General features: G+C 43.5%; 1 protein-coding gene across 5 annotated transcripts in view; it reads left to right on the top strand.

The window, feature by feature from the left end:
• LOC144933611 (POU domain, class 2, transcription factor 3L-like) overlaps positions 1-20550 on the top strand; it is a 98064-nt gene that overhangs the window by 56231 nt on the left and 21283 nt on the right. For 3 of the 5 annotated variants that reach the window (XM_078858595.1, XM_078858621.1, XM_078858612.1), the window contains exons 3-6: positions 10843-10934; positions 16949-17074; positions 17711-17941; positions 20398-20515. In XM_078858595.1, the coding sequence (XP_078714721.1) occupies positions 10843-10934; positions 16949-17074; positions 17711-17941; positions 20398-20515 (567 nt within the window). The remainder of the gene's footprint in view (positions 1-10842; positions 10935-16948; positions 17075-17710; positions 17942-20397; positions 20516-20550) is intronic. The other 2 variants (XM_078858604.1, XM_078858631.1) reach the window with 2 other exon arrangements.

Genomic DNA, 20550 nt, shown 5'->3' with positions numbered 1-20550 from the left:
TTGCCACCGAAACATTGTAGGATGTCTTTGCAAAATATGATCGTTGTGTTTGGGGAAGTATTCGTTCCCAAATGGGGGTTTGTGTCGATTAATGAGATCAAGGTGTATGGTGTCGTCCAGACACTCCTTTGTTTATTAATGTCTGAGTGTTGTTCTTGTTTCTTATTGTAGCACTGATGAAATGTGGTCGACTACCTTGTATTTCTGGATGAAAAAATATTATTCAGTTCTATTAAGTGAAGAGAAATTGTGTTTATAATATGTTCTTAACACGAGTACTCATTATGTTTTGATGTATACAACTTCAGACTTAGGATGCCTTCCCCGTGACATTGCTAAGTAAAGCTGCCATAATGTGCACAGCTTGCCAGCTGCCTGTGAACATCACTTGCCACTTGGCAAGGGATGTTCACATGGCCACCTCCAGCCATGTTTTGCCCGGCGTCGCAATGCTATGTTGGTGCAAAGAGCAGCACGATCCCAAGATCCATTCACACCACCGTCTTCATTATCGTCACCATTTTATCCTTCATCTCCAAAGGTTTACCTTTCAGTACCTACTCTAATATTAATACTTTATTCCACGAAGTGCAACACATCACATTATACACCGTGAACGTGACCCCCCCTTCCCCCCCCCAAAAGAACACCAATTATATTAGGCACTCACCTAGTTCCCAGATTGGGCTATCGCTGAGAGAACGGAGAACACGAAGTGGGCAGCCACCAGACATGGCTGTAAGCAGGTGACCAAAATCACATGGAAAGCAGCCGATCATAGAAGCAGGGTTTTGATTTGGCAAGAAGCACAATTTTCACACACGACATGCTTAATTTCGATTTTGGTTTTCGAATAGCCCACTGAAGCAGGTACGCTTCAGACATCCGTCCAAGGAGACATTACCAACAACCAAAACAGGGCTCAGAGAACTCCGTTAAGAGGTGTCAGTGCTTTCAAAATGTGCTCATATAGTGCTGCCATTGCAGGATGACATCCAACCTGAAATTTGTACTCATTCACACAGAGTACCATTTGTATAACTGGGTTGTAATTTGCAATGGACCTTTCCAAGTGTGACCCTCATCGTTGTTGTTGTTAAGTAGCCTCCACAAAGGCTTTAGGTCCCATTAGTTACGGTTCAGTTGTGTCTGCATATGTAACTGGCAGTCGATCCAACGTATCTGTCATGCCTTACAAATACTCTTTCTTACAATGTAAATTACATTTTTTCGTTTCAGAAGTAGGCCCCATTGTAGGAAATGGGACTTCTGAATTTGTGTACATACACCAATTAGCGGTTACAAATGAGACATTGTTGAAAATGGTGGCTGGTTTTAAGGACAAATTTTATTAATTTACGGGATCTAACCCAAAAAAAAACTCTTCTGGAGAAAATCAGACTTGCAGCCTGCACTAATTTACTCTTGGAAGTATGAAGTAACATCACACAGATGACAATGGATTTGTTGGACACGAGAAGAGAGTGATTAATAGTCTTCAACTCAATGTGGCTGGAACTGCCCGGCTGCATCTCCCTACTACACACCCTTCACACTGACCATGCGCCTACCGATTGAGGACCAGGCCTATTCTATTACATTAAACGGTGCTGGCGATTTCCCACGCACCTGTCCCAACTGCCCCTGCCTGTTCCAAGTGGCAGCTCGACAATACTGGGTGAGAAATCACATCGAGCCATCGGGTGGAAGCTATTGCTCGGGCCGCAGGATGCAGAAGGCAGTGATGGTGCACACATTTGTAAACTTATGACCTAAAGGTAGCAAGTTAAACCTGAAGGTTTAAAAGCCGGCTGCTCTCCGAACTGACCTAGTTTGTTTGCCCTTAACCCGTATCACTAATTAGCATGGTTGGCTACGTACGGTGCGAAGGTGCGAAGGAAGTGCCGCGTGCATACAAATAAAGTGTGGTATGCTTTGCAACTCTGGCTACGACACCTCCCATGTGCAAGTGTAATTGCTCGGTGCACCAAACGGTCAATGATCACACGTGGACAAGAGGAGGCTGTCATTGGCCAATCTCGGGGGCCATCCTCACCACACGTTTTCTTTTGTTTTCGTGACTCGTAAATCCATTACTAGAAAGGTTACATGTGTCTGGAGTCCCTAGCCATGAACGTTAATTGATGAAATTATCATTACGCAATGCTTACATTGTAACCGGTTGTCATCCTGCAATGGCAGCACTATATGAGCACATTTTGTAAGCATTGACACCTCTTAACGGTAGTTCTCTGAGCCCTGTTTTGGTTGTTGGTAATGTCTCTTTGGGCGGATGTCTGAAGCGTACCTGCTTCAGTGGGCTATTCGAAAACCAAAATCGAAATTAAGCATGTCGCGTATGAAAATTGTGCTTCTTGCCAAATCAAAACCCTGCTTCTATGATCGGCTGCTTTCCATGTGATTTTGGTCACCTGCTTACAGCCATGTCTGGTGGCTGCCCACTTCGTGTTCTCCGTTCTCTCAGCGATAGCCCAATCTGGGAACTAGGTGAGTGCCTAATATAATTGGTGTTCTTTTGGGGGGGGGGGGAAGGGGGGGTCACGTTCACGGTGTATAATGTGATGTGTTGCACTTCGTGGAATAAAGTATTAATATTAGAGTAGGTACTGAAAGGTAAACCTTTGGGGATGAAGGATAACATGGTGACGATAATGAAGATGGTGGTGTGAATGGATCTTGGGATCGTGCTGCTGTTTGCACCAACATAGCATTGCGACGCCGGGCAAAACATGGCTGGAGGTGGCCATGTGAACATCACTTGCCAAGTGGCAAGTGATGTTCACAGGCAGCTGGCAAGCTGTGCACATTATGGCAGCTTTACTTAGCAATGTCACGGGGAAGGCATCCTAAGTCTGAAGTTGTATACATCAAAACATAATGAGTACTCGTGTTAAGAACATATTATAAACACACTTTCTCTTCACTTAATAGAACTGAATAATATTTTTCATCCAGAAATACAAGGTAGTCTACCACATTTCATCGGTGCTACAATAAGAAACAATGTTGAAATAAGTCAATTATTGCCATTATTATTTTGGCATCAAAACCATCTACACTAATCAGTGTAGCACCGTAAAAATGACCGCACCTCTCAAATAAGTTAGCTTATTGGGTTGACAATTGCACCTCTAATTGTTGCTTTCGCAACCAGTTTGTTTTAACCAAATACAGTGCACCTGTATATGAGTGACCGCTTGGATGAATGGGCTTTCTTCACGTAGATGTATGGCCTGTTTGTTGGTATACTGCAGGATTAAGAGCCTCACTGCACCCTGTAGGCAGGCTTATTTGACCATACCTCACCACGCAGGTTCACTGGGGGTTTGGTGAAGCACTATTGAAGGTGAAGCTAGGGTTGAGTGCAAAAAACTGGATTTTGCGGCACAGTCCCCTACTGCCCACGACCCCGACTTGTTTTGGAGGGTGGTCACCCATCCAAGCATCGTCCAGAGACCCCCAACTGTGCTTTCGCGTCCGAGGTCTGATGAGATCGGCTGCGTAATGGGGGATTTAATCAGTCGTTGCACACACCGCAGCAAATCACGTCACATTTTAGAGTTTGTGCATACTGCACGGGGTATGCATACCCAATTAAAAGCTGCTATCTTGTCCACTGAAAAAGAGTGATAGTAATTAACCAGGGATAAAAGTGTGCCAGCCATAAAGCAAAAAAAAAATAAAAGCCCTGCAAATTAATATTAAATAGGACAAATAATGCCCACGTAAATATATCTCCTGGGTAATAATTAAATACGTTTTTGTCACCAAGGTTTTCAAAAACAAATTAATATTGTTTTGTTTAGAAAAATCCGCATGACCTAGCACAGCACCACCACCATGGTAACTGTGTTTGAAATGCAGTCCCCCCCCTCCATATATTCGGCACGGCCCCACACCTCATTTGTTCCACCCTTAGTAAGTAACGTATTTACTACTGTATTTACCCAAGAATGTCAGTGTGTAAGGCGCGTGACGTCACTCCACGTCGACCAGCCCCCCTCATTAATAATCATGAACAGGTTACGTCCTCCACATGGACTCGTCCATCATTAATAATCATGAGCGGGTGACGTCACTCCACATGGGGGGCGAGGCGCCTCCTCCCCCCTCCTCAGCGTCAACTCACAAGCCTCACTGCAAAGGCAGAACCCTCACGTCACGCGATCTCCGTAACGCTGTTGAGACATAGAAGTAAAAAAGGGCTCGTGACGTCACTGCACGTTGACCCACCCCCCTCATTAATAATCATGAACAGGTGGAGTCCTCCACATGGACCCCCCCCCCGTCATTAATAATCATGAACGGGTGACGTCACTCCGCATGAAAAAGGTGGAGCGGAAACAAAAATTTGTTTACGCAAATTAGCTTTCATTTTGACCTTTATGGAAAGTTAAGGGAATAAAGAAATCATTAATATATAAAAAGCCAGAGCCTTGATGTCACGCTCACTCCGTAACGCTGTCATTAATAATCATGAGCGGTTGACGTCACTCCACATGGGAGGGGGGGGGGCCTTCTCACCGAAAACTGAACCCTCATTAAAAAGCCAGAACCCTCATACCACGCGAACTCTGTAACCCGATTGAGACGTCTCTGTTACCAGCCTTACAAATGGCACACCAATGGATGCACTGAATATGGTTTTACTGTCTGCTTTTCGCTTGAATATGTCAGATTTACTACAATACACCCGTCCTGGATGGGCTATAGGCTAGTTTTAAATATTACCACACGTGTGCATGTAAACTGAATATTTGCTACAACTAACTCAATGTTTTACCTGTAACCTTGTTAGAATAAAAGATGTAATAAATCTTGACTTATAACTTTCGTGACTGCAGGAATCCATACTCTTTGGTTCTTTCGGTAAAGTCACGTCGGTAGAAAAAGAAAAGAAAACAAAAACAATATATCACGACGTTTCGATCGCAAAACAAGCGATCGTCCTCAGGCGGAAAAAGTGAGTTTTTTTGTTTGTTTTACGCCCGTTTACAATCACAAGGCAATGTTAGTTCACAATACTCTGGTTAACACAACAGTGAATCATTCCTTAATTCATGCATAAACTGTCTGCGAGAGATCCTGGATGAGCAACCCCATTCTGTTGTATATATTGGGTCTTGAAAATTAATTAAAATAAAACAAATGTATGCTAATTTATGTAATTATGCGAATATAGTTATGCTAATTTGCGAAGGAGTAATTGAATATTGCTTAAGTGTATGTAAGGATGCTAATTTATTTATTTATGCTAGTTAGGCTTGGCTTCGTTGTATAGGGTTGTATTATCAATCGGGATAATACAATGATTTTCGCTTGAGCTTTTACTGATTATGTCTTAGTGTGTTTGTCAGGTCTCAAAATTCAGATCTCACTGCACCACTCAGACTCTTCTGTGTTAAGCAACTTTAATATAAATTAAAAAACACAACACTCTAATATGCCAACTCTTATGCTAGGAATATCAACACATTACTCCTGGAGATGTCCTCATTGGTGGTGTTAGCTATCTCAAGGGGAGGCACCCTCCCTTCATACGTATTTTATTGCTACCATGTGTTGTGTCAAATTGTGAGAAGACAAAGGCAGTTTGGGGCTCTGGTCCTATGGAATACATATTATCTTGGTTGTGTGTGATTGATCTATTTCACCTTGTATCTCTTTTGACTTACCCAATGTCTAATACTTCATGATTATTATTTGGTTTATGTTTAACCAAGATTCGTGATCTACCATAGTTGTTACCACATGTATTCCGAGGGTTTTATTAACCTTTGTTCCCTGTCTATCCAGTGATCCGTGTTTTTTATTCTCGAGTTGTATTTTGATATCCTGAGGTTTCAAGATATGGCTAAGTTTTGACTTAGACTTTCGTGACTACCGGAACTCATATTTTTTGGTTCTTTTGGTAAAGTTACATAGATAGAAAGATACAATAACAACCAATATATGCGGTGAATAAGAGTAAAATAAGGTAAGTAATAATAAAAGCCACTAATGTAGACTGCAGTCTGGTTCTTAATCTGAGAGTGTACTGGCAGTCTATAATGTCGATTTATTCTTGTCGCTAAGTTTCGAACTTTTGCCGTTAAAAAAACGCCCTGTGCTCTGCGTCCGTACCAGTGAGTCTGGAGATTTGTTTGTGAAACTGTCCAAAACGTCCGTGGAGGTCGTGTCATATGGTCCTTTGACAATCTGGAGATTTCCCAGATTGTCATTAACTTCCCTTTGCCCCGGAGTTTATTATTCAATGGCTCTTTATAACCTCCTCCCTCCAGTTGCTTTAATGTGGCAAAGCAGCTGGGTGTAAGGGGTGGGGGTGTATGGTGCTTTTTTCTGGAAGATTTTTTTGCAGTTTTTTCCTGGATTTTTCTGTTTGCGCATAGTCACTTGAAGGTGTTTTCTTGTTCATGTTTTTGTTTTTGTTTGTTGCGGTTGCACCCGATTCAAGAGCCGAATGGCTCACAGGGCTATACCAAATAAATGAAACTGAAGCTGTACTTAACTCAGCTCACTTGGTTTGTCTAATCAAGGACTACTCACTGTCTCCAGATGATTTACTTGTCAGTTTCGATGTAGTCTCCCTGTTCACCAAGGTACCTGTACCTGATACCATTGCAATCATTGAAGACTTGCTCCAACAGGGACTGAATCCAGATGTACCGATTTTGGTAAGGCACTGCCTTACCAACACTTACTTCAGCTGGAATGGTACATTCTACAAACAAAATGAGGGTACCCCAATGAGTTCTCCCTTATCACCAGTGGTAGCGAATGTTTTCATGGAGGAATTTGAGACAGATGCCATCCAGACATCCACCCTACGTACTTGTGGAAGAGATACGTAGATTACACGTTCATCATCTGGCCACATGGCCTGCCAGCACTGAACCAATTTCTCAACCACCTCAATTTCATACACCCATCTATCAAGTTCATCATGGAGGTGGAAAAGGATGGCAAGCTACCATTCCTGGATGTTTTGATCGAGAGGAGACATAATGGCTCGTTGGGACACTGTCTACAGGAAAGCCACCCACACGGATGCCTATCTAAAGCCTGACTCCCACCACCATCCAGGGCCCGTTGCATCTCCGACCAGCACCACCTACCCAGTGAGCTGGAGCATGTACACCAAGCCCTCAGGATGAACGGATATTCTGACCGTACAATCCGCAAAGCTGCCTCCCCATCCATGGGGAGACAACCATCCGAGAATCCAACCAATACCATGACTTTACCATACATAACAGAAGTTACCAAAAATATTTCCAAAATTTTTAAACAAACACAAGATCCAGGTTCGTTTCAACACAGTACACAAAATCCGTGATTTGATCACATCTGTAAAGGATGTGATTCCTGATATGCAATACCGGGTGTCTACAAACTGAGTTGTGGCTGCGGCAGCAGTTACATTGGGGAAACGAAACAACATGTCTCGGACCGCGTTCGCGAACACAAGGCAGATTCGAAACACTTGTAGGACCAATACCTCTGCCATTGCTGATCATTGTTTTAATGCGGTTGGCTCACTCGAAATTGATTTCTCTAAGATGAAGGTACTTTGCAAACCCACTGGCTATCAACAAAAATTTGTTCATAAAGCCATCCAGATATATAAACACAGACACAACTTCAACCGAGAAGATGGGTACAAACTTGAGCAATCATTAGAAGGACGTTATCAACCAGGTAAAGTCTTAGCTGACTGTGATGTTTCCATCCTGCCTGCCTATGTCAGCTGTTATTTACGACTCCATGCGTCTCTCTACTCCAGTGACCCGGGTGCTGCCGCGGGGTCCACTTTCTGCCCTGCCTCCTTCCCCCCCCTTCTCTCTCCCCCCCTACTGCTGAGGCCTTTATAACCTCGTGCCACGGCATATCTCTCGCCTACTTCAGCAGTTTTTTCTTGCTGTAGTTGTCCCACCTGATGACGATTGCTTGTGTTGCGATCGAAACGTCGTGATCTATTCTTTTTCTACCGACGTGACTTTTCCTGCAGTCACAAAACCTTCAAATCAATATTAGATTACTAATCTATTATATACTTACAATAACCTCCTCTGATCTCTGCACATTATGGGTTCAGTGATGACGTCGTCCGGAAGCAGGTGGATTGCTTCACTATTCTGGCAAATCGCCCGATGATGCTGGATGTAATTTCCAGCGAAACGTCATTCTCAAATTTTTTATGTTTTGGATTTACTCGCCAACACACCGGTGGGCTGAAGTTGTAACTAATTGGCATTTTGTTTACGTAACAAATCCCTTACTAATTGGCTGTGTCGGGTGGTGGAGAGTTACGACACATTTGTACTTACACGATCTAACCTAAAAACCTTCATCACTAATATAATGAGCCAAGAATGTCTGTGTGTAACGCGCGTGACGTCACTCCACATTGACTAACGCAGAAGAAGGTCGAGCGGCTATGATAATTTTTAATGCAAATTCGCTTTATTTTAGTATCTTCATAGAAAGTGAAGGCAATAAATAATTATACGCCGCATCACAGTGCATTTTGTGGCTTTATTTATTTCTTCGGCACGTCCAACAAAAGGTAAGTCTCTACTTTACGCTTCCAAATTATGCTACAATAAACATCTGCTACTTTGCAGACATTGTATCGAATTCCAATTGTTTTTAACCCCAGCGAGCGAAAGCGGAAGATAAGTCAGTATCAGAGCAGTGAGTTGCAAGTAATTGAACATCCGTTAAATACAGCGCTACTGTGACATTACGTCAGGTGTTTTTGACATTGTTGCGTGCAACAACCACTGCCATTAATGCAGTGATGCGGTCAAATACTGGGAGGTGTTTTATCAATTCCTTTTGTGTAACATTCACTGCCGTTAATACAGTGCTACAGTGAAATGCAGTGAAGTGTTTTATGACATTCTTCTTTTAAATATTCCCTTCATTACATTTAGACAAGATAAAATTATACTTTGATCAATTTATTCATAACTTTCATGCTTCTTCTTTGGTGTTCGTTATTTGTTAAGTTACTTCAGACAGTGTCAGCACTCTACTTTCTTCACTCTGCGCTATGAAGCGTCCATCTGTCAAGATTAATTTGTCAGTTAACAGCTTCAGGTGATTTGAAAACAGTGCTAAAGTGAAGTTACGAGTTTTTACAAATTATACAGCCACAGAGATTGTTCGCCTTTGCCTATTGTGTAAGATACCGAAGAGAGCCTGGTCAAAAAATTTAACAATTTTAATGCTTCTTTTGCCGCTATGCTAGCTGGATTTGGCCCCTCTGCAGATCACAATGCCCCTATACAGTGTCTAAAATGCCCTGTCTAGATCTAAATATCCTCAGCGGATCAATGTGTTCATCAAGGATAGCCAACTGCAGGGAAACCTTTTGAACAGTGATAAGAGATTCACACAAAATATCATGTACTGAGAAATCTTCCAAGTCCTTAATTTAATTTAATAAGTTAATAAAATTTTCTTTGTGCTACATTTTCTAATAAAATTAACAATCACGTAATAAAACTTGAATTTACATCTTTAATATTACAACTTCCATCCTTGGACGGGCTAACAAGCTAGTTATTAAGATATTCATACATTGTCAGATGGTGATAGTTGAAGAAGCGCTGCAATTTAACAGTTACAATGATGCACAAATCAACTGAATGCCAAAACCAAATCAAATAACACGAGCGTTGAAACTGACCAAGTAATTGAAGTATAAAAATACGGTACATTGCGGGAGTAACCGATAAACTAGTCAGATATTTTTTTCATCACATCTATCCCTCTTTATGGAACGAAACAGGATTTCTCTACAAATATGGCCTTCACTTGATGCTAGTTGTAATTGCTGGCGAAATGTCGTACTCAGATTGTAAATGTTGTGGATATGCCGTCCAACACACCGGTGTGCAGTATTAGTAACGAATTGCCACGTTCTGTTTACGTGACAAACCTTACTAATTGGCTGTGTTGGGTGGTAGCATATTTAACGACGCATTTATATTTAAGCGATCTAACCCAAAACACTTGTGTTATGGATACATACGCACGCTTTTAACAAGTTCCCATATTTCCTATACCCTTGCCATCCCAATTACTTCAAATATAAAGAACATAAAACAAAGCATCACAATGCCATGCCTTTTGAGCAGGAGGCTGGAGCATGTATATTACCGGAGTACACATAATTCTCAGCAGAGTTAGGTGTGCTCCAGCGCTTACAGCCTATAATAGCTCTGCGAATGCCTGCAAGGTAGAAGATCAAATGCACCTGGATCCACCGGCGGACTGTCAGAGCCACAGCATCAAAAGTGTTTCAATCATAGGCTCACCCCCCCCCCCCCCCCGTTCAACCACTCGGAGTGAAACAGATTCTCACTTGTAATTAGACTGATTTCTCGTCATTGTTGCCAGTCACTGTAAACATCACATTCATAATTTGGTTTTGCAATTCAATTAATGTCCATTCTCAGGGCTTATTATACTGTATATTGATGAATAGTCACCACATCGCTTGAGAGGAGTACCCTGTTCTGATTTCTGGTCATGACACATTTTTAAATGAACTTAGAGTATTTAATTGTTATCGCTTCCCTGGATTGTTTCCCAACATGACGCATTGCTGTACTCGTTTTTGCGGCGTCCAAAGGAGATTTCTTTCACTCTCTGCACTTTACCTCTCACATTACAACAGGGATTAAATTTTTGTAAGTCGAGTTCAACATATGTACAAAGAGCTTATGAAATCTGAATTGTACAATTTTTGAAGCCTTTAGCTGGGGTCGTCCTGGCACCTTGAATCCCAGCATTGTCATTTGATGCCTGCAGGACCGAAGGTGAATGGAGTGGACTATCACATCATCTCCGCCCACGATGGTCTCCCGCTAAGCATGCTGGGACAGGTGAGCAAGGAACTCTGGGTAAGGCTGCACGATTCACTTCCCTCCACACGTTCAGTCACCAGTGTTTCCACATCAGGAAAAAAAAACATGATACGATTGAAGGGAAACCCCCTAAATTTGAGTAAAATCCCCACTCAACAGAGATATGTATATATAATTAATTATCGGTGCGTTCAGACTTTAAAAAGGCAAGTGAGGGGACTCCCTTGCCATATTCACAGATCTTTATCTGTGAATGTCGATGCCAGAAATAGGTGCTTGCCTCGTCTTTGGGAATGGGATGCTATGGTATTATACTGCGCTTGAATAGCAAAAAAACTCAATCGTACATAAAAAAAACCCATCAAAACGTCAGCTTAAAAAATATTGGGCATCCGACTATAAATAGGCCAGAGCTCCCTGCGGCTGGCTGATGCTGTGACGTAACCACGTGTGGGCCAGTTGTGCCCCCTTGCTAGACGATAGAAAAAACTCGGGCCATGTAGTGCTGCCAACGAGTGACCACTGGACGTCACATCCGTGTTGGTGATCAGCTGGGGGAAGAGCACCACTCCGTTATTTAAATTTACATCTGCAGATGTTTGGTAACTGTCCGCAGGAACGAGCCATGCCTTAACAGGTTTAGGCTTCAACTGATCATTTTAGCTAAATTGTTTATATATGTTTGTTTTTGCTTTGTCTCTTAATTATTTACATGAGTAAGGTTTTTTGTTCTTGGAATATACAGGGATTATAATCATTCATCAACTTTTTGTATTGAAATTCATAATTGTGGTCACAATACATTAATTAAATCATGCTTTTAAGATCGAATTATTTATAGTTAATGCAAATAGCATTCAAAGCAAATGTTAAATTTGTACCTTTGGGTTTATGGAACACGTAAGGCAGGATCGTGCAAGACTCGGAGACCATGCAAAAGTGCGACAAAAAAATCTTGACTTAAAGCTTTCGTGACTGCAGGAATTCATATTCTTTGTATCTTTCGGTAAAAAGAGTTGTAGATTTTTTGTAATGGCGTTACGGCATTTGTAGGGAGTGGAATGATGAGCTGCATATTGCACGCTGTGGCTCAGTGGGGCTAATCTTGCAGCACTTGGAACAGCCTTAGCCGTTCTGACGTCTTCTTGGTTCTTTCGGTAAAGTCACGTAGAAGGGAAATAATAAAATAATAAAAATAAAACATAATAAAATACAATTCTCACGACGTTTCGGCCACAACGCAAGCAGCCGTCCTCAGGTGAAGAACAGGGCTGTCGAAAGACAGCGTCTGAATGAACACCACCAGCGTCTGAATGAACACCACCAGCGTATACTCTTAGGTTTTTTTCGGTAAAGTCACATAGGTAAAAAATAAAATTAAAATTAATAAAAGTAAAATAAAAAATCACGACGTTTCGGAGGCAACACATGCTTCCGTCTTCAGGTGGAACCCTCACAGCACGATTGCAGTATCAAGTAAAGTGTCAAGTCAAGTGCTGTATCAAGTAAAAAAAAAATACAGCAATCATGCTGTGACGGTTCCACCTGAAGACGGAAGCTTGTGTTGCCTCCGAAACATCGTGAATTTTTATTTTACTTTGATTAATTTTAATTTTATTTTTTACATACGTGACTTTACCGAAAAAACCTAAGAGTATTAATCCTTGTGTAGTGGTGGTGTTGACGTGCGCCGACAGTGACGGATCACGGGGCGGCACGGGGTGCGGGGTTGGGCACGCGTTGTCGGCGTGGTGTGGACGCGCGCGCCGGGAGTGAGAGATCACGGGGCGGCGCGGCGTGAGTGGTGAGGCGCGCTGACACTGTGGGAAAAGAGGATCGTAGCCAGCGCCCAGTGATTGGTCAAATGGGATGGGTGCTCTCAACGACGTCCGCAGGAGGTGTATAAAGGGGGACGCGCGAGAGCACTCGGGGTTGTTGTTAACCAGTTGAAGATCGAAGACGGAGTGAAGAGGTAGTGCCCTGAGACCCCTAGTCCCGCTGTCCTTGTTGGGACCGGGGCCCTGTGTGGCTCGGAGGCGAGACTGTGGGACCCGTGGTCCGACGCCCATGTGGGTCGGGACTGTGGGACCCAGAGTCGAGAGGGACACCCCGGCTGGGTGTGTTCCGATAGGCTACGGGGCGTAAGAGCCCGTGTTGGTGTAGCCAGGAGAACCCTGTGGGGTAGGCTGGTGTTAGCCACCCGTGTAGCTAAGTGGGTGTTAGTCACCCGAGTAGCTAAGTGGGTGTTAGTCGCCCGAGTAGCTAAGTGGGTGTTAGTCACCCGAGTAGCTAAGTGGGTGTTAGTCACCCGAGTAGCTAAGTGGGGGTTAGTCACCCGAGTAACCAAGTGGGTGTTAGTCACCCGAGTAACCAAGTGGGTGTTAGTCACCCGAGTAACCAAGTGGGTGTTAGTCACCCGAGTAACCAAGTGGGTGTTAGTCACCCGAGTAACTACAGTGGGTGTTAGTCACCTGTGTAATGAAGTTGGTGAATAAAAGAGTGTGCTACCCGTGAAGTCGTCTCCCGCCGAGTTACTACATTACACTTGCAGTCACGTAAGCTTCAAATCTAGAATTACCCACCAGCGTATATTTAAGCTGGGTTAGAGGAGGAGGGCGCCTTGACAGATGAATTTGCATATCAACAGATCAGTTTAACATATTTATGGAAAATGCAGATATGGGATTAGTCACTACTTGTGGAATGTGTAGGTGGTGGGGGGGGGTCTCAAAGTCATATTATGCTCGTGTATTATGTAGGATTAGCAGTAATAAAGGGAGGAAGTAGGATTAGCAGTAATAAAGGGATGGAATTTTAATAGTAAGGAGCTGCAGCAGCCAAACGTTCTGACGTCCTGTACGCGTACGTTTGCTTGTTGTTTAGGCATCTTGCCTGTGTCGCATAGAAACGGCCCATTTTCTCAAATCATGTCAAGGTCACTTGCATTTTAATGCTTTGTCACTTAGTAACATAAAAGTTCAGTTTCATTCTTTTGTTCATCATTGGCAATCTGGATTTGGTTTTTGAATGACACACGTCAGTATGGTACAGTCGTGCATTGTGATTGCCAATCATTTGGAAACTTTAACCGTGTACTTAGAAAAATAAAACATAAAATGTGCTCGTTTTAGCAAAACGTGTACACTTGCATTTCCTTTTTTTTGCTTTGCCTTGAGTGTGTCTGCTCATTTATTTTTATTTTCATATGCGTTTTGAGTTTATAGGTCGGACTACCTTAGTTTAATTTAGACTGTAAAGTATTGCGATGCTCTCTTTAGTGGGGGCGAATTTTTACGAAAAAATGTTTATTGATTGACTTACATACTTTGTGATGCCACGCTTTATTTCTTGAAGCTTGTGCACCACCTCTCAGATACCGGCGTACCCCCCCCCCACCCTATTGTGAAAACCGCAAAAAAACGGCATTTCAATTACTTCAATTCTACGTGGACCCAGATTAGAAAGATTTAATTGGCACCGAAAATTCGGCACTGAAAAATTACCCCGCTCCTCCCCCCCTCCCCCCCATAGCGGTGAATAATGATGATGCTGCACCGCATAGTTCCAGCAGTTCTGCGTCATCCTTGCAGGTCCCGCAATCGTTTAACGAGATGATTGGTCGTTGATGCCCTTTCCGCGGTTAGCGTCATCTCTGATTTGCGCCTCCGATTAGCACGGTTGGCTACGTACGACACGAAAGAAGTTCAATTAACGGACATACCTAGATCTGATGCCACCTACGTCTCATTGTGCACTGCCCGAAAAATTTGCTCCGTCTCATTTTCGTACTTGCTGGTAAGGGGAGGTTTAACCACAGTTAATCCCACTTTAATCTCCTACCCCAGAGTTGCAGGTGTAGTATGGTTCCAGGGAGACTTGACACATAGTTGGAGGCACACGCTTATTTATTAACACCAGCACGTAACTCGGAAGCTTACAGTAACTGAAGGGGTATCGGCCCCTTCACCCGTCTAGCTACGGAACACAACAGCCTAGCTCACAGCTAGCTTACACCTAGGTTACGGCACCCCGAATACCCAGACCCCGCTCTTAGAAGAGCGTCGGTTCTGGGCTCTGGGGGCCACGCCGCTGGCTTGCCTGGTCGGTCCTTTAAAGGACAGCGATCCCAGGGAGTTCCAGGGCCGGTCTAGCTGGTCTTCTTTCTTCACTGGTTACAGCTTAATACTAGACCCAGAGCCCTTCGGCTCACCGCCTTAAATAGCCATCTCCCCCCGAGGGGAGGGACTGTGGGGGATCCCAGCGTACGGCGAGGACGTCGCTGCGAGCACCTGCTCCGCGTACCGACGTAGCCACGCCCATTGTGTTTGTTTGCCACCCGCGGCAAGTCTAAATCAGGCCGTCTACAACGGCTACAACGGCTCTACACAGGCAAGAGGACCAATTTCACTCCTTTCTGTTACCTTACTCACTGCCGCCTTCATTATTTATATTTCCTGTGGCATTAACGCTACATGCACCGGTGTTAGCTACGTGAGCAACTGTTTTGTTATGAGCGGTGCATAAGTTGACCTAATTTCCTTGCACTGTACCGGTTGGTGGTATGTTAGAGGCGATGGCTCCCTCAAGTGGCTCCACGGCACTGCCACTTTACCGGTCCTCTCCTTGGCATCTGCCCTGATGTTATTTTTCATTGTGTGCATCATCTGTGGTTTTGCCCACAAAACAATATGATGATGGCATTCCCCCCCCCCCCCCCCCTCTTTGCACTGTTGTAAGTGTCGCTGTGTGGCACGTAACTGAAGCTTTTGCTTATTTACCATCGGAAAATGTGAAGTTATTAATTTCCAATAGTCCTCAGTTTTAGTACTGAACAAAAAATTTTTGGTCAGTGTTAAATTCCAGCCCCATGGCAGACACTTTTAATTGATGAATTACTACCAGAGCATGTTTTTTTGTTTGCATGTTCACCACACGTATATATGGTTAATGCACACATGATTCCTTGCAAAAGGTTTCAGTTTGGTGTTTTAACATCTTAACACCTACATTTTGATTTAAAGCTTTCGTGACTGCAGGGATTCATATTCTTGGTTCTTTAGGTATTTTATTATTCCCCTTCTACGTGACTTTACCGAAAGAACCAATAATATCTTAACACCTGTTTTATTGCCAGAAAGGGTAAAACCTATACTTATACTTTTAATTGATATTTGTGTTGAACTTCTTTCGCACCGTACGTAGCCAACCGTACATAGCCAGCCGTGCTAAAGAAAGGTGCAATGGAAGGACAAGCTTGATATACACTAATACCAGGGCCTCGTAGCCCTACTCGTAATGGTCTGGACATTGAAAGAGCCAGGTTTAAAAATTGGGGCCGAGACCCCGACGTTCAGGAATTTCTGTAAAAGTCCAGAAGACCCCTCCACCCGGAGACTGTACATGGTGTGGTCAAGAGAGAGCATGCACCCAGTCTCGTGTGGTTGGTCTCTTCTTGCGTAGCAAATACTTTTCAATGGGATTCTGTTGTGGGCCTGTCTTTAGTGGCCTTAAAGAAGGTCAAGTTCTCGACCATCTCGGCCTTTCACAAGGAGGTGAAAATGGGTTGCCCATGGGCTCATTTTAAACATTAGCCAGGCTCTTTTAGGCGATGAAACAGTAAAGGCCACAACTCAGGTCCCATATGGCACCCTGAAACCTACATCTGGTGCTGAACTTGTTGTTTGGGATTTCTTTTAAGCTTTTAGCTACCTGTTTGGAGTGTCTGTTGACTTGAAAACTTAGTTCCTGATCGCTACAAATTTGGCAGGGAGGATTAGTGATCTTGCACACCTTGGTGGTTAACCATTCCTTCACGGTAATCTCAAGGGGGAAAGGGCAGTGTTGACTATATCCCCTCGGTTCGTCCTAATGGCCTTGTCAGAACTTCACATTAGCCAAGAAATAGTTTTGCCTTATGTTACTGTAAGGCTGCGCTGTTGTGCTTTGCCGTGAATGTAATCGCCCTCCCGCCTGTGGTGCAGACTGCACGTTAACGTAGTTGTGTCTTGTGTGTGGGTTTGTGCACTCTCGTATCGACGTGTGTTTCACAGGTTAAGGCCGAAGCTAGTCTGGCCCAGGCACCTGCACAAATGTCTCAGGTTACCAGCCAGCCCTCCATCACCATGGCAGCTCTTCCACAGGCACAGCTGCTGTTTGCAGGCGGCCAGATCGCTGGGGTAACGACCTCTTAACATTTTAAACAGCTCATCTACATTACAAAAGCGAAGGTTACTGTGCGAGCTCAGCCACAACTGACTAAAGGCTGTGGTGTGCGTTCCTTTTGTTTTATCCGGAGAGCACACACGTAAGATGGGGTAAAAAGTGTTTTTTTGCATTTTTGTGTTATTGGCTCATCTCATCCCATTGCTGGATGAACGTTTTAATAATTTAACGATGTGGTCTCTCAGCTACACACAGCTGCAAAAACAGAGAGAGTCTAGTTATGTCGGCATTCGTGGGAAGACTGTCAATGCAGTAAATTGTTTTTTATTTGCAGTATAAAATACTGAAGATTGTACTTTGATGTAACTTTACATTTGGTAAGACAAGGTGCTAGGAAAGTGAAGCTTGATTTTCTTTTTGTGCTCTGTTGCCAAGAGGAAAACTTTAAATGGTAAATATTGACACTTATGTATGGTGTGTTCCACGACACGCAACTGTGGTTGAGATGCATCCTTTAATTTGTGTTGTGTTATGGTTGCTGTGGCACAATTGGTTCAGCTCACCGAAAACTACCAAACCACTCGGCCACCGAGTTGTGTGGTTACCACCGGTTGCACGGCACTTAGGTCTGTGTTTCTTTTTCCTGCAAGTTGACGCTGGCTGGTGTACAGCAGCACCTGCTGATACAGCAGGCGCAGGCTCAGCTCATCACTTCAGCCACACAGCAACATCAACAACAGCAACAGCAGCAGCAGCAACAGGCTGCAACAGCTGGGCAGACAACTGCCCACTTCACCATAAACCAGTCCACAGGACAGATTTCACTAAGTCAACTACAGGGACAGATATCCCTGGCTCAGCCTATACAAATTGCAACGCAGGTGTGACCCCATGATCACCCACCTCTGTCAGCATGACTCCTGTGGCCATTTGCATAAAACACTTCAAGTGACCTTGTTATTCCTTCACTGGCACTGCTTTAAGACAGTCGTAAGAGCAAGGTCCACTTTATATGTTTTAAACAACCGGCTACAGACCCCCAACCCTGGCTTCATCATCGTCATTCCATACACAGAGCCCTGTGCAGTTGATAAATGAGACATCTTTTGTTAATAAAAATTGTGATGTTACATTTAATGATAAAATATAACATTTCTTTTAAATTGTTGGATGAGAGTTTGTTTAGTTTCACTACGTTGAAAGTGTACTCTCGTTCATGTAAACAAATATGACATTGAGAAATTCAACTTAAACGCTAGTGAGACTCTTTTGTGCAATGCAGTTTTAGTGACCTCGTGTCGTCTCCACAGGGCTCTCTAATTGGCCATTTTCCTCGCCCTTGACCCCTCTCCCCTGGGCTCTATCACGAAGCTTGCACGAGCTTCTCCTCTCACCGTAGCTGCGACATTGGAAACTCCGTTTCACCAGCTCATGAACGAAGCCGCACTGCTTCTCGTGAGTTAGCGGCGAGCACTGTCCATTGACGGTGTTTCTGGTAACACCATCGAGTTCCTTTTTTTTTAGGGGTGGAATGGAGTGTGATGCAGCTTTTAATGTGAGCCTGGGAAAAGTGGTCATTTGATTGCAATACGGACAGCCTCGTTCGACAACACTGGTTGTCCAGGAAAGGTGCCGTGCAGTTGGCCTTCTTGAGTACCATGTGTGCCGAAATGGACCTTGTTGGGAATCTCTGTACCGCTGTGGTGTGAGTGTTAATAGTCCTGTGACATTCTACCACGTCTCAAACCATTGCATGATCCCCTGCTCGAAGACCATTGCATGACCAGCCCTAATGTTCGTCGTGAATCCCTTAACCTCCACCATTACCTGCTGTCAAGTGTGTGCAAATAAGTGGATGTGTAGTGATTTTTACGACCGTTTTTATGTATAAAAATGGATTTAAATATGTAAGTATACTTTGAATTAATGTACATATGTATGTTGAACTTCTTTCGCACCGTACGTAGCCAACCGTGCTTAATCAGAGGTGCGGCGGAAGGACAACAAAGTAAACACAAAAAAAATGATGATATATATTTGCTGCAACAACTGACTAAATGTGTAATCAACAGTTGATTAGTTACGATGCAAAATTTATTGTATGCCTATTTAGGTGAACCGGGTGAAAGCTCAGGACAACAATCATATACTGTTTTATATATCGTGAATACGCATTTTATATTATTTTATGATTTGGATGGGTATATTCATTTGAACGGTTGTAGTTTGAAAAAAATATATAATTAAATTGAATTTGTGCACATTGGGCTAAAACAGGAACACTGATGAGGCCATGGTTTTTTGTATTTGGTAGATTAAAACATGTACATTGAGCGGGTATTCAATGTGGATGGTGGTTTTGGATGAGAGTTAGGATGGAAACTGGTTTCTTGAATACAGAAAACTAAATTGACCATTTTTTTGTTGTCGGAGTAAAAAATGAACAGACCAATCGACAGTTGCAGCTGTAATATGCATTAAAATAAACATGGATGAAGGCTGATTGGGTCCTCCGATTACACCCGTTGTTTGCATGTTGTGCGGTACATTCCAGTCGTGGAAATGTATGCATCCGTAATACAACTTGGGCAGTATATATATAAAATAAATTTTTTGGGTGTTAATTAAAACCTATTGAGCTTCATCTGTTGATGTACAATTATGTCGATACTTGTAAACATCAGGCATATACATGCATCCCGCTTTGCATTCATTGGATATCGCTGCATGGTTTGTGTAATTCGATGCTTGACTGTCTTATAAATGCATGTAACACTTTCCTTCTGTAAGCTTTAGGCTTATGTCGGTCATCGTTTCTGGCGTCCACAGACGTATTATTTCCAGTCGCAATTGCTCTCGGCGCCCATCAAGTGGGTGTCCTGTGGACGCTGCCAACAACAACAATCAAAATCCAGATTGCATAACAAATAAAAAACAACCTTATGTAACGATGCATTGGCTCATCTATTAAAAAAGTTTATTATGCTCGCAGCGCACGCATTTATGTGCGTAAAAATTTATATCTTTTTTTAATCAGATGTTTTACGTAATTGGCTTTCTATAAACCCTGCAAGCTTTACTTTCACCACAATGGCAAGAATGTATAGATTCTTGAATCGAATCATGACCCATAATCGTGACAATTTATCAATTACAATGGGGGCAAGGTGGTGAATTTGTTAAATTCCTGTTACGCATGGCCACACGTGCACGTTTGCATACTAATTGGAATCCTCGGCAGCTCATGCAGAGGCTCGCAAAGTGATTATGACACAAAGCCCCAGTGCGTATTGCTCGCTGACGGAACCTCTCTGCCGCGTCGCGTGCCGGTGGTCAGGACCTCCAGACTGGGCTGCCTCTTCACCAGCTCTTCCTCCTGCAGCCCGCCACTGGGCTAGCCACCGGGCTGCAGCAGGCTCAAGTCATCCTGCCTCAAGCAGGCCACACCAGGCCAGGTGAGGGGAGCACCGGGGGTGGGAAGGTGGCTCGG

Source organism: Lampetra fluviatilis, chromosome 1 (assembly GCF_964198595.1).
Source record: "Lampetra fluviatilis chromosome 1, kcLamFluv1.1, whole genome shotgun sequence".
Classification (NCBI taxonomy): Eukaryota; Metazoa; Chordata; class Hyperoartia; order Petromyzontiformes; family Petromyzontidae; genus Lampetra; species Lampetra fluviatilis.
Note: the sequence above shows the minus strand (reverse complement) of the source record. Positions and strands in the feature narration are given on the sequence as shown.